At 51.5% G+C, this 15208-nt stretch overlaps 1 protein-coding gene across 2 annotated transcripts in view; it reads right to left on the bottom strand.

The window, feature by feature from the left end:
- Nucleotides 1-15208, bottom strand: part of SDK2 (sidekick cell adhesion molecule 2) — a 246206-nt gene that overhangs the window by 126504 nt on the left and 104494 nt on the right. For both annotated transcript variants that reach the window (XM_074319611.2, XM_074319612.2), the window contains exon 2: nucleotides 4506-4665. In XM_074319611.2, the coding sequence (XP_074175712.2) occupies nucleotides 4506-4665 (160 nt within the window). The remainder of the gene's footprint in view (nucleotides 1-4505; nucleotides 4666-15208) is intronic.

The following is a 15208-nucleotide window of genomic DNA, read 5'->3' on the forward strand; positions in this document are numbered from 1 at the left end:
CCATGCCATTTCCACTCTGCCCCCCATGGATAGATGTGGACCCACAAACTTGCCATAGTCACTCAGAGGGATGCATAGGCTTTCTTTCCTGCAGATGTGACACACACACACGCATGCACACACCCCCGGCCCATTCTGTCACGGATCCCACTGAGAATAAAGACCTCCGGAGACTGGACATGAATGCAAACTTCTTCCTTTGGCAACAGGGTGGGAAACATAGTTAAATTTATGTCAGCACTTCCAGTCTTATTTTCTCTCCACTTGCTGAGTAAATTCAGCCATCTTTCTGCCTGAAATTGGATACTGTCACCTGACCTAACGCCTGGGGTTTGCAAGAGGCGAGGAAGTCCTCAGCAGCAAGCGGTGGTTGGAGAACCCTGGGATGAGAAGCTGGCCAACCTCTTACGTAATGTAAGTTTCAGGATACATTTACTTAAAAGCTGAATCTGGAACATTTTTTGAGCCAAAAAGCAAGAAAGTGCTAGAAATGCAATGGAGGACATGTCAAAAGGACCCAGGATCCAGCTTGAAGAAGCTCCAATAGCCAAGCCTGGGTTACTATGAGCGTCAAAATGAATAATGACGGGTGGATTAAAACCCACTGAGTAGGAAAAATTAACTATGAGCTCATACTGGTGCTAAATTATCTTAAAGGGGGTGAGAAAGGAAAGATCTTTTTTTTTTTTTTTTTACAAAAGAAGGCCAACTAATACAAGTAAAAGGAATGATAGAAATAGAAAATCTGCTTACCACAACCACCACAGTAATAATTGATTCAGATAAGAGTCATCAATGGATACTAAATACTGGGTGGGAGATTCCTGGAGAAAAGAATATTCACACCGTCTCAAGTTATCATCCAAAGGGGAGAAAATACCTCAGGACCTTGACAATGGAGAAATCTGGTGAACATCATGTTGACCCGTTGATCAAAACTACCGTCACCAATAATGGGGCAAAATGACATTGGATATGAAGCCCTGAGAAGGATACACATCTATGGACTATTCTCGCTGAAAAACGTTTAGCGTGATTGTAATTATGCGGATATAACCGGACAAATCCACATGGGGGACATTCTGCAAAGCTGGCTGAGCTCTCAAAAATGTCAATGCCATGGAAGATAAGATAAAACAATGAGGGATAGGTAGAGATTTAAAGAGTCTAAAGTCTAAGAGCCATGACAACTAAATTCCATGTGTGGTCCTTAATTAGATCCTGTATTCAACAACACCACCACTAAAAATAACCACTAAGGACATAATTGGGACAAAGGGAGACATTGGAATATGAACTGCGTATTAGAAAGTATAGTACTGTAGCAATGTGAAATTTCTCGAGTGTGAAAATTGCACTGTGCTTCCGTAGAAGAATTCCTTGTTCTTAGGAAGTTGTCCATATGGGTGAAGTGACACGATATCTGCAACTCATTCTTAAATAACCCAGCGAGCAAAGTGCACGCATACACGTACATATGTGCGTGGAGAGAGTACAGATGCAAAATATTAACAATTGGTGAATGGTAGAACATATACAGGTATTTATGGTACTATACTTACAATTTTTCTAAGATTTGAACATTTTCAAAATTAAAAGAAAAGTAAGAAAAAGCACCTGCTGTGAGCCAGACTTTCATTGTGAGTGGACATGGGTGGTGAAGTAGACTTCTGTCTGCCCCATCACCCTTTTCCATTCTGCTAATAGCTCTTGCTCTCCTTCCTACCATGTGGCTCTAGTGTGGGGGCTGCTACACACTGCGTCCTATGGCCTGGAGTAGACACTTGATGGAGGCCTGGCCAGTCACAGTACTCCTCCATTCTGCTGCCCCCTGGGATTGGCCAGGGGTGATACACGCTGGGCCAATCAGAATCCTTCCCTGGGACTTTCTATGTGAAACTTCCAGGGACGTTCCTTCTATTCTGAAATCATGTGGCTCTAAGCCTGTGATTCTTGAACTTCTCACTGTCATTCACCATATGAGAATAAAGTCTGAACCCAGAAGTGGGCACAGCTGAGCAGCCCAGAGGAGAGACGGCCTGGCAGTACCAAGTTCTTTGTTCTAAGTCCTGAGGTCCCTGGAACTGCCAGGGTCCTGAAACGCTGACCTCGGTTCTACGGTCTATTCATAGTATCCTATGTAAATAACTAGAAGGTGAAGTGTAATAGGATGTATTATGGATAGTCAGCAGGGCAGAGAGTGGCTCGGACAGTTTGGACAACAGCAAAAAAGAGGGCTCCAGCAGGGAACTGTCCTGTGATATTCTCGTTCGGTGGGAGCGTGTTACCTCAGGTGGGAACAGCAGGATTTAGGGCAGATACTATCAGATGCAGACCACGCAGAGTTCTGAGGGCCATACTGAGGGGTGCAGACCTTTCCGTGCGGGTACAGCACACCTGGATTAGAGGAAAATCCTGACTGACCTGCACTTGGGCACATGGCTGCCGCCATGTCCTAATATAATAGCCAGCCTTCTTGGGGGTGAGGATGCAGGGGGATGTGTTTCCTAAGTGGAAGCTCATTTGTGTCCCCTGAAAAACTTACACCCAGCCAAGCTCTGAGATGGCATATGTGCTTTCTCCCCACTTCTTTCTTGTCTAGAACTTGCAGAGGACAGTTAGCAGAAAGATTGCTTAGGGTACTCATTAATGAGAGGCGGTGGTGGATGGTAAAGAATTCCAGCCCTAGGGTCAGACGACCTCTATTGGAAGACCATCTCAACAACTCGACCTTGAGTGAATTGTTTAACCTCTCTCAGCCTCAGTTTGCTCAGGTGTAGAATGGGGCAAATATTGTCATTGATCCTCGTCACAGGGTTGCTGGCAGGATTAGATGGGCTCATCACAGAGCGCACATCATAACGTCTCCATATAACACGTGCTTTCTCATTGCCCGCGATTATTATCATTACCATTATCCACAGCTGGACCCTGCCCCTGACCTGGATGCCTCCAGGGACAGAGAGCTGACTGTTTCCAAAGGAAGCCCATTTCATGGTTGGGCAAGTCTGACCGTCAAGTGAGCTGGAACCTGCTTCTGTGCAATGCCCACCCTTGCATCCTTGCAGTTCCAGGGCGCCAAAAGAGTGGCTGTGGACCAGAAAAAGAACCAACTCTCCTTCTCCTAGATCCTGCCTCCGGCTCCTGGGGGCCCCAGCACCACTGACACCCATGGTGGTGTGCCACCTGCCTGCTCTTGGTGCTCCCTCCCATTCAAGCTTGTGCAGCATCCAAGAGGAAGCAGGGGCTCTTCACAGAGGCTGTCAAACTGCCCAGGGCTGCCAGATAGCGGTCAGAAGTGGCTCTGGGCCCCCAGCTGAAAGCCGTTGCAAGGGCTGCTCAGGGAGGCCCCACCTTTTCTTTGTGGGCTCCCTTCAGAATGGCCAGCACTGGAGGGCCTCCTTCCCGATCTCTCACCATCCAGAGGGGAATGGGGCCTCACTGCTCCCACTTTTGCCAACGTGGTCACACCCACCAGCCAATCTAGTCCAGGGTCCAAGCAGAAGGAACCTGGGGGTGGGGGTCATCCCAAACTCTGGGCTGCCTGTTTCATAAAAAAAAAAAAAAAAAAAAAAAAAAAAGATGGCTCCTTTAGGGAAAGGACAGATCCTCAAGCAATTAAATCCCTTCCTCTCATTTGCATTCTTGTCCCTGGCAGCAGATTTGTATCAACATCCCCAGGGCCAGACAATCTTGTTTCCCCAACAAAACAGATTATGCACATCAGGCCAGGGGATTAATCACCAGCCACTGGGTTGAGCCAATAAAAAAGGCCCAGATGGGAGGAGAGGAGCCAGAGGGAGGCCCCGCCCCGAGGAAGAGTGGGCGGCCAGCTGGGCTGGGGGAGAAGCTGCTTCCGGTTCACACTTCTAACAGCAAAACCCCCTTCGGAGAAGTGTTTTCTCTCTTTCCTAGCCTTTCTCCCCACTTGGCAGTGTCCTGGAGACAGAAGGGTCAGCCCAGCCCAGAGCTCAGTGCCTGGGCACAAACAGGGAATGGAGATAAACTCAAAGGTCCTGGGCGGGCCACCTCCATGTGCCACCTGAATTGCCCCCCAAGTACATATGTTCCTCCCTTACTGATCCCAGGTCGCTGCATCCCTCCGTTGGACCCAGGCCCACCCTATAGCGTCCCCTAGACAGAGCAGGGTTCTTCTCAGTAGGGAGGGAGGGAAGCGGCACTGGTCACAGCCACGGTGGCTGTCCAGCTGCTGGTAGCAAGCTCCCTGACCCCGATCACCACCTCCACCCCGTCCACTGTCGCATGGGCCACCCTGTCTGGGCAGCGCCCAGGCCCACCTCCCAGCCATGCTCTGCTGAGCTCAGCAGGGCTAGGTCTTCGCACTCGTGAGGCAGGTCTGTCTTCTGCCACCCCAGCCTCCCAGCAGCACTAGAGCGAGAGCCCCAGCCCTCCAACTGCCACACAGACCCCCCCACCGCGGCACCCTTTCCGGGCATGGCAGTGACCCTGGTGGCCAGGAGGGTGGGAGGGGAGGCGCGGCTTGCCTGTACTCCAGGGAGAACTTGGTCAGCTCCCTGTTGTTGTGGAGCCACTTGAACTCCAGCGGCCAGCTGCCCTCAGCCATGCACGTCAGCACCAGGCGGTTCCCCTCCAGGTGCACCTGTGTCCTCACTGGCTCCGTCTTGAAATAGGGGGCCACGTCATCTGTGGGAGACAGAGACAAAGCCACGGTTAGCACCTGCTCACCTGCGTTTGGCTGCTCATTTAGAACCCTAGTGCCCTTATGCAGAGGGAGCAGGACAGCCAGATAACTTGCCTAAGGTCACATGGCTAGGAAGACCTTGAACTTGGGTCAGTCTGGCTTCCGGGGAATCCAGTCCAACCAGTGGGCCCCCTCTGGCCCTGGCCTCAACCTCCCCATTCGCACACGAGGTCAGCTGCCTGGACAGAGGAAGAGCCGCTGCTCAGGCTGTGGGGGTGGGGTTCAGGCATTGCTACGCGTCTCTGCAGTCACCCTACCCTTCTGACCTGACTCAGCTCAGCCAAGGATGAGCCCCCACAGCTCCCCTTGACAAACACAATGCACTCCAGGGGACCATTTAGACTTTTGTGTCCTTCTGACCATTGGGAGAGAGGGTAGGAATGAAATACACAAGCGGGTGACAAAAGCATAGGAAGAGGTGGAGGAATGGGAGAGGGCCTCCTAGCCTGTCACTGAGCCCACGTGCCCTGGGCGGAGGCAGCATCTGGAAACAACAAGGACTAAAGCACCTGCTAGGTTCCAGACTGCTCTAGAAGCGTTAACACATGTTCATTTAATCTGCACACAACCCCACGTCTAGACAGAACCATAAGCCACCTTGTAGAGCAGGGTTAGAAACCTACCCAGGGCCCCACAGGTGGAAAGGGGAGGAGCCAGCACAGCAGACCAACTGCAGAGGCTGAGTGCTTGACCCTGCACCTGAATGGAAGCTGGAGGTGGACAGGAGGAGATGGGTTCAAGGCAAGAACACACTGACTCCCAGAGTGTGTGCTGCTGAGGCCCTTGCATTTGACAGCTGGAGTGAGCGAGTTCCAGAAAGCAGCCCTCAGTAGCTCACTCGTGAGTGTTCGCTGTGTAGTAGGGCTTTCTCAGCTGATGCTCGCGGCAGGTCTCCTGTTGTTACAAGGGATACACGCTCAGCAACTCCACGACCGTACGGCCGCTCAGCCCAGCTCTGGACTTGCCAGAATAAGTCCAGCACCTACCCCATCACACTGTGTCCGAGGGGGTAAGGCGTGCTCAGAGCCACACAGGAAGCTGCAGGCAGGGCAGGCATGGGGTGACCTGACTTCCAGGCCAGTGGTGGGCGGTCCCGGCACCCACAGCCAGTCCACGCTCACCCTACCACTTCAGCTGTGTGGGTGTGTTCATCTTTCTGAGTCTCAATTTCCCCATCAGGAGACACAGGGAGAGAAACCAAGTGTGACTGTCCCTGCCAGGGAGGGGGCTGTCATCCTCAGGACTCAGCACTCTGCACTGGCTGGTGCCCTGGGCAGGCCTTGGTCTGAGAGCTAACTTTCCCCCACAAGCCCAGAGGGTGACAACCATGACACTATTCTTTTGGCCTGAGAAACGGAACAAACCAAAGGAAGAGGCAGTTGTCAAGGGTTGGGGAGGGGGTGACTTTGGGTGGAAGGCAGTGAACTGAGCTGCCCCTGGGGCAGGCTGGTCAGCCCACTGGGAATGGGAGAAGCGGGGCCCCTCTTGTACCACAGGCTGACCTCCAGGAGCGTAAATGGGACCTGGAGCCCTGGACCCCAATTCCATCCTCTCACCCTCAGATTTAACCAGAGCTGGGTGTCCATAGTCAGGTAAGTTCAGTATTTATGTCAAGGCCTCACTCTGGGCTCAAGCACAGACTGATAACTCAAGAGAAACCACGGGTCAACTGGCCAGACTGCATAGCATCCCCACCCCAAGCCTGAGGTCTCAATCTTATGAGTGTGTAACTTGCAACTGTTTGGGGGAGTGAGTCTTCCTTGAACCCCATCCATGATACCGACCCTCACCGTGGGGGCCACCAGAGGCAGACAAGGGAGTGGACTGATGGCAGCTGGCAGAGCAGGTGCAGGGCTGTCCAGAATGCCCGCCCTGGACCAGTGTCTCCGTTTGACGGCTGATGTTTCAATGGCAGATTTGATGCTGCTTACATTTCTCCATCACCCTTAACAACTGTCATGTGAGCATATTGACTTACAAACAGGTGGAAAGGTGCCTCTTTCAGAGTGCTACTCTGGGGTCCTGGCCTACCTCAGGCTGGTGGCAGAGGGCGGAGAGGCCGGCAGGCACCCATTTGGCTAGAAAAAATGATTCTCTGCCTGCTCATTGAGGCTGCCAGCTCAGCTCTCAGCTAAACAAATGGGCACATTCGCACTTCAAAGGCGCATTCATATTCTCCAGCAGTTTTCAAGAGCCCTTTGAATTGCGTTTTTAAAAACCCTCTGTTAGTTCCTGTCATCACTCGTTTGTTTTAAAACAATAACATTCCCAACCCCCCGAGTGATTCAATTCCTTGGATGTGGGGCAGACTGGGAGCCGGCACAGTGGGGGGCGGGGGGTGGGAAGGAGAGGGGTGCCTGCAGGCACACACACACCCACAGGCGCTCTGCACCGAGACCCCCTCGCCTCTGTAAACCACTCGCTGGACAATTTCCTCCCAGCTCTGTATTTATTTGCCAGTTCGCTCCTCGGGCTCTCCCGGGGGTGCCAGCCTGGAGCCCGGTAACTTTTGCTTGAATGGTTTGGATGGGTTGAGTCCAGAGGCTACCGGAGGTAATGTCTTGGGGGAAGAGGGAAGGGGGGTGTTATCCTTTCCTGAGGACCTGCTGGGCAACCAGCCCTGAGCTAGGAGCTCTGCACTCGTATCCCACATTATTCTCCCCAGGTGGCCTGGGAGAGGCTAAGCCTCCTCTCCGGAAGCCCCTGCCACAGGTCACTGCCCTGCCTCCCCGAAAGGCCCCCTGCCACCAGGATCCAGGGATTTGGGAGGGAGGCCCCACACAGGACTGAGAGCAGTGGCAGCCAGCCCTGCCAGCCAGCGGGTTTCCCTTGATGGGTCGGCCTTTGCCCCAAAGCGGGAGATGGCAGGTGACTGGGGGTGTATGCTCTGCAGGAAGAAAAGATGCTGATGGGAAGCAGACTGGTGGGCAAGCAGTGTGTGCATGCATGTTTGTGTTGTGCATGTGTGTGTGTCTGAGTGCATCTGTGTATGTATGGGGGTGTCTGTTCGTGTGTGTGTGTCTCTCTGTGTGTATATCTCTCTCTGTGCATGGGCATTTGTGTCTGCATGTGTTTATGTGCAGGAATAGATTTCTGCGCCATGAATGCACAGGTGGGTAACACAAATCACTGACCTTGGACAAGTTGCTTAACCTTTTTGCACTTCAGTTTCCTTAGCTGTAAATTGGGGATAGGTTTGTTGTGAGAATTAATAAAATAAACCACTTAAAGTACTTAGAAAAGTGCCTGGCACTTTTAGCTACTATTACTACTGATTGTATATGCAGATGGACAGATAACACCTGAGAAAAAAGCTCAGACCCGAGTGATGGGGGCCAGCAGCTCTTTTCAGCCTTCGTCCTAGGATTGATCAGTACACAACGTATACAACTGTACACAACAGCCCTGTCAGCCATCTTCTCAGTGGGAAAAAGATAACTGAGAATAGAGGAGAATTGTGCATAGAAACAAGCAACATTATAGAGATGTCATTCTGTTAAAGTTTTCCTTATTTTGAAAACACACACAGGATGGGTTTCTTTTTTAAGCCAAAGCGATTCTAAAGTTAACATTAAAAAAAACAAAATAAAACAATAGCCAAAAAAATTTTGAAAAAGAATAGTAAGTAGAGGAGACTAGCACAGATATTGAACTATATTCTAAAGCTGCAATAATTAAAACAGTGTGTTCTTGTACAAGTAGACTGATGAAGCAATAGGCTAAAAAGTCTCGAAACAGACCACGATACATATGGGATTACTTCAGATATGGTAAAAGTAGAATTTCAAGCCAGTGTGGAAAAGATTGATTATTCCACAAATGGCTTTGAAACAGCTAGGCAGTCATTTGGGGGAAAAAAGAAAAAAAAAGAAAAGTTGAATCTTTTCCTCACACTTTACCTCAAAATAAATGCTAGATAGATCAATGCTTTAAACATGAAAAACAAAATCCTAAAAGAACTAGAAAAAAAATTACAGGGGTTTAAAAATATATAGTCTCGGTGAAGTGGCATATTTTCCAAGAACTTTCTAAGTACTACACAAAACTCCAGAAAGTCGTAAAACAGATTGATGCCTTCAACTATATAAAAACTGTGCATGGAAAAAAAATGCCCATAAACAAAAAGGAGCGACAAAATGACAAACTGGGGGAAAATATTTGCGACTTTTATCATGGACAAAGAGCTTGTTTTCCTGATATAAAAAATATTCCCATAAATCAGTAAGGAAAAGATAAGCCAACAGAAAAATGGGCAAAGGATCCGAACAGTTTGCAGAAAAGAATTACAAATCACTCTGAAATATACAAAGATGCTGAACCTCACGATACGACAAAGGTACACTGAAACTCACTAAGATAACCATTTTTTCCTATCACTTCGGCCAAGATCCGAAAGGGTGCTAATATTTTGCACTGGACAGTCTGTGGAGACCCAGGCATGCTCGCGCACAGCACTGGGGGACTGTCCCTCGGTATGACATCCTCAGAGAGCAATTTGGTAATTCTCTCGAAACTGAAAATGCACATATCTGGGGTGGCTGGTTGGCTCAGTTGGTTAGAGCACAGTGCTCATAACCCCAAGGTCGCAGGTTTGATTCCCACATGGGCCAGTGAGTTGCGCCCTCCACAACTAGAGTGAAAACAACAGCTTGACTTGGAGCTGATGGGTCCTGAAAAAACACACTGTTCCCCCGATATTCCCCAATTAAAAAAAAAAAAAGCACACTCTTCAAGAAATTTATCCTCTACAGACATGCCTGTTCATGGGTGACACGACAGCATTTCCTAGCAGCAGTCTGTTCTGGAACAGCAAAAGCTTAGAAACGACCTGGTTGTCCATGAGAAGCACCCTGGCTAAAGAAATGATTGCACTTCCCGACAAGAAAATACTCCACAGCGTAAGGTTCCAGAACCGGTTTTGAGGACTGCTGTTAAGAGAAAAAGAGCAAGGTGCAGAATGGGCTGTGAGGTGCAGAACGGGCTGCGTCGTCTGCTACCACTTGTGTACAAATGTATTTTCCTTCAGGTACAAACATATATTTGCTTGTACAGACATAGGTGTTTTTGGGGTGGGGGTGGTTACATAAGACCGGGTGATGCTTTAGGGAGGACTGGGTGGCTCGTGACTGGGGGGGAGGGGACTCAGTTTTCACTTCATACCATTTTTGCAAACTTCATGTTGTGTCTCACAGGTTGACAGATGCACACCTGTGCACACACGTATGTGAGTGTGCAGGGCAAGTCGTCGCGGGGCAGCCCTGTTGGCAGCGGAGGAGCGGGCAGGCCCTCAGTGCGCCTGGGACACAGGGATGTGGCAAGGCTGGGGGTTCCTGACCACCAGAGCCTGAGCCCCTGAAGGAGGAGCTGCCTTTGGAGAACAAGAGGCCTCCGTCCTGGGCCCCCTTCTCATTTCCATAACAGCTGAGGGGGCGCCTGCCTGCCTTTCCTTTGATATTCTCACTAAATACCTCCATTGTCATCCTTCCACTCCAGGCTCCAGGCTAAATGGCTCCACACAGAAACTTATCTCAACTTCAACCTCTCCTTTCCCTTCAGCCACCAGCACAATAATGTCATCTTTATCTCAAGTCCCTCCATCTGTCTTGGAATTTGACTTCCCAGCCAGCCAGGCCTGGGAACCCCACCTCCCCTCGAGCCTGAACCTCCCAGCCAGGGTAAAGACCTCCATTCTGCCACCTAATTGCCCCCAAAATGTCTATCTGCCCTGCAGGGCCAGCTTCAAGGGGCACCACGCCCTTCGCAGTTCTGACACAGCCCAGAGCCTTTCTCTTTTAGCAGATCCCTTCTGGTCACACAGTAACTTCTCAGTCATTGAGACTTCTCTGGAATGCGTGGGAACAGAGTGGAGGTCGAGATTCTTACAAAGTTCTCCCTTCACCATCTCCTAGTCTCTGCACTGTCACCTTTGTCCTGGATTGACCTCCAGGGCCTCTTCACTGGCCTCCAGCTGGAAAGCCTGTGCTCTCTGGAGCTGGCCTCTCAACCTGGTCGCCTCCCTGCAGCTGGCTGCCCACGGACCTGAGCCGGCCCCCCAGGTCAGAGGAAGCAGGGGCTCAGGGCAGAACCCTCTCACCAAAGCTCACGTCTCCCACATGTCTATTCCTGCTGCCTTGTTTTCATATTATTGTGCTTATAGAACTTTCCGTACGCGAAGCACTTTGTGTCTATCATCTGAGTAGGAGTCAGGAGACCTTCTCCAGGAAGGTGCTATTATTATCCCCATTTTATAGATGAGAAACAAGCCTCAGGAAGGTTTGGTCGTTTGACTTGGCCACACAGATGTAAACTCAGACCTGGCAGATTCCAGAGCTCTGGATCTTTCTGAGCCTGACGCGGGGCTTCTCTCAGCTGTCCTACTCTTTACGATCCTACCTGTGGCCTCATGGTAGTAAGTGAGGGATGGTGGCCTCTCTCAGGGCACTGGCTTTGAAGGGGTCATGCCAGTTGTGTGGCAGGGACATTCCTATCCCAGCTTCCAATGTTGGGACCCCAGATCTAGATCCAGGGGTGAAGGTGAGGCAGGCGGGCTGGCTTGGAATGAGTCCTGGGGGTCAGTGAGAAGGATAACGTCCTAGGAGAGATTGTCCAGCTCAGGGTGGAGGTTTCAGAAGGATGGGCCAGTGGGGCTCCAGATGAGAAGCCTGGGAGTAAAGGAGAACCGTGCAAAAGATGAACAGATGCGGGCTGAGGACCAAGGAAAATGAGGCACAGGTCAGAGCCCTGAGAGCTTTCTTAGGAAGGAGAAGCTGAACTGGGGCCCCCATCCCACAACTCTGCTCATCATTTAAGCCCCCGTTTCCAGAGGTCTGGCCTGAAGGTCCCAGTGGGAGAAGAGAAACTGGGTTTAAACCCCAGTTCCAATGCCAACTGAAGTTTGACCTTGAGCAGAGTAACGGATAGCTTCCAGCCCCTGCCCCAGAGGCTGTTGGGAGGACCAAGTGAGCTAAGGTATGTCAAGTTCAGAGCAAAGTTTGGCGCCTACAGGGTGCTCCTTCTGCCCTACAGACCTCTGGAGGTGATCCAATGGGGAGGAGATGGGGAAATGGGGGCACGATTACTCCCCCATTTCCTGTACCTCAGAGCCATCTCCTCAAGGGAGATGTCCCAAACCTGAGCCTTTCAAATTCAGCTGCCTCACGACCACTCCAAGCTGGCTCAAGAACCAAGTCTTGCCCAGGGATGGCTTGTCAGGTGTGGAGCAAAGGCTCAGGACCGGGGTAGAGACAGCTTGAGCTGTTGGAGGTGTTGCCCAATGTCAGCCATCCCGGCAGGTCCCTCTTCTACCTAAATCCAGATTGAGGAGGCGCTAAGCCTGGGGGCTGCCTGTGCAGGGGGTCCAGGAAGAGGCTGCCACGCATGGCCTTGTCAGAGCCCCTGCCCTCCAGAAGAAATGTTCAGCGAGCACACACAACACAGACGCTAGCAGGTACCTTTTGGAGACCACGGGACCCAGGGCTCCCATGCCTGACCTGGCCTGCCTGCTCCGGCCCCACCCAGCCAGGGCACGGCAGTACCACAGCCCCTCAGTTTTCCCTCCACTCAGTCTTCCCTGCTCACTGCTGCTCCCACAAATGAGATGCTAATTTATGCTCCTCCCCTGTCTCCTGGCAGATGCCTGGCCCAGCTCAGCCCCAGTGCTGCCTGCATGCCAAGTGCTTCATTAGCCAGGAAAGAAGGCTTTCGCCCTCCTTAATCTAATCCTCGGCGGTGACCTTCAGGAGCCAGGCACCTTCTGACGTCGGGGGGCCTAGTAGGGTGCGACAATCAATTATGCCTCGGCCTCCACAGCTGCGGCTGAATGGATTTCTCGCTCAGAAAAGCGTGTTTAAAAAGCATCTAATAGAACGGAGCATCAATTTGTTTGAATACACATCTAATCTGATTAGGGGGGGCCTAGCCACCAGGCCAGCACAACTGAGCCCCGACACGGCCCTGGGGAATCGTGAGTGGGGTGGAGGGGCCCAGCCTGGGGAAGGAGGGGTGTGTGCCCCAAGCCCACCACCAGCCAGTTCATTGTACATCCAGCCAAAAAGTCAAAGAGAAAAGAAAGAATCACATAAAGGCCACAGAGGCTGGGGTGATGCCTCCTGATTTTCTGTCTCCCCAGCACTGGACACAGAGCCTGTTGTAAAAAAGAGGCTCAGAAATGAGTGAATGAACAGTGAATGAAAGACGACGTGGAAGCTAGGAGATGCCAACCAAGTCACCTCCAGGACAAGACTGGGTGATGCCTGTACTGGGTTGAATGGTGTCCCCCGCTTCCTCTTCCCCTCCCAGAATTCATGTCCTTCCTAGAACCTCAGAATGAGCCCCTATTTGGAAACAGGGTCATTGCAGATGTAATCCGTTAAGATGAGGTCCTACGGGAGTAGGGTGGGCCCTATATGACTGGTCTCTTTATAAGAGGAGAAGAGACACAGGAACAGAAACACACAGGGAGAAGACGGCCAGGTGACAATGGAAGCAGAGACTGCAGTGACGTATCTACAAGCCAAGGAACAGGCAGGGCCAGGAGTCACCAGAAGCTAGAAGAGGCAAGGAAGGCACCTCCCCCAGAGTCTTCAGAGGGAGCCTGGCCCTGCTGACACCTTGGTTTCAGACGTCTGGCCTCCGAACTGTGTAAGGATACGTTTCTGTTTAAGTCACTCAGTTTGTGGTACTTTGTTAGGGAAGCCATTGGAAACAAATACAATGCCTTACGTTGTGTGTCATTGTTGTACGGGAGGCAGCCTGGGCAGTGAGTCTGGGGCCCAAGTCCTGCCTCACGGGCCCACAGCCGGCCCTTCTCCAGCCACGCCACGTCCACCATGCCCCAGGCCCTTTGCTTATGCCGTCCTCTTTCCCCAGAGCACTTTTTCGTTCCTTCTTCGCTGGGAAGATGTAGGTGTTCAATCCATGTTAGTTCCTACCCTGTGTCCTTTCAAAGGTCAAACGTCGTGTCCTCTGAAACTCTTTTCCTGATGTCCTCCTCCGCATCCCTCAGACTTCTGAGATGACCGCCGTGATAGCGCTGTGACAGGATGTACGGCACAGCTGCGTGTGTGGTGACTCCCGTGCTAGTATGGCATCCCCTGGAAGCTCCCTTGCTTCCCCAGCCACAGAGGCTGGCAGCAAATCTGGCATGCAGGAGGGCCCAGATCCACAAGTGAAAAAGGGGACAAATGAACAACTCAGCCAGGTTACCTCCCTCCTAGGTGCGGACACTCTTACAGGCTTTCCACGTTCCCTTCCAGCTCTGACATTGCAAAACCTGAACAGTAGTGTAAGTTCTGACCTCGTTGGGTCCTGGAGTGCACTTTGCTGAATTTGAATCCTGGTTCGGCCACTACTAGCTAGGTGACCCCGGGCTTCTGTAACCCCTCTGCATCTCAGTCTCCTTAACTGAGAAATGGGGTAATAGTAGCGTTACCTCACAGGCCCACTGCGAGGAGTAAGAGCTTAGCCCAGTACCTGGCACAAGGAACTCACGCAAGGAGGGTTGTCATTATCCCTCATCCTTCCTGTGTGTGATCTCTGCAAGCCCGGCTCACAGTCAGGGTCTCCGGCCTGAACCACACAAGTAAATAATGCCAACGCATCCCCAGCCTTGCGTGGAAAAAGGATGGTTCTCATTTCCGATGGGTTTATTTTGCTATTAACAGAGCGGAAGGGGGGAGCCCTTTCTTACATTTCAGCTGGAGAGTTCAGAGATTAAACTTATACCATTGATTAGAATGTGTTTTGCCTAACGGTGTTATTACCATTTTAGTGTTTTCAGATTCATTTGAGGTATTAAAAGCAACGATAATAAAATTTCACTAACTCCTGGAACTCCTCCCAAGAAGGTCGATTATGCTGCGTGCACGACATTTGCCTCCCCCTCAGTGACCCCGAGGTGGGACACATGCTTGGGGCAATTCTCCCGTTGATAGCTGGGAGCAGAAACCCCCGAGATGAAGGGCCCTGCCTCAGCTTAGCTTTGGGGGTCAGCTGCCCGGCCCGGGTGGCTCCACAGAGACTTGTTCTACCTGGCACCTTTCACTCCCCCAGGTGATTTTCTTGCAGATTCCTCAGCAGGTGAGCTGTCTTCATCACGTGGGCACCACTATTAGCCTGTCCCCTCAGCTCTGGTGGCAGAGAAACATCTGCCTCCCACAGGACTCGAGAAGCCGAGAGCAAGGACGGGTAGGCCCACGGACGCTTCCAAGAACCCACACTGGGGGGGTGTCCAGCGTCCACCTTGGCCAATGACAGCACCACCTGACCTGGCACGGGGCACAGAGGGCTATGTCGAGAGGCATGGACAAACGGTCCCAAGCTCTGGGTAGCACGCTTCCCAGGGGCGACGCCCTTCTCCTCCTCCTTCTCAGCCTTGAGAAAGGCCATTACCCAAGGCAGATGGTCCATTGGGTCTGAGGAGACAGGAAGGAAGGAAGATGGGAATGGTTGGCTCTGACTGAGCTCCTGCACCACTTCCTGACACGC

This window comes from Rhinolophus sinicus, chromosome 12 (genome assembly GCF_057876585.1).
Source record: "Rhinolophus sinicus isolate RSI-liver-muscle chromosome 12, RSI-T2T, whole genome shotgun sequence".
Classification (NCBI taxonomy): Eukaryota; Metazoa; Chordata; class Mammalia; order Chiroptera; family Rhinolophidae; genus Rhinolophus; species Rhinolophus sinicus.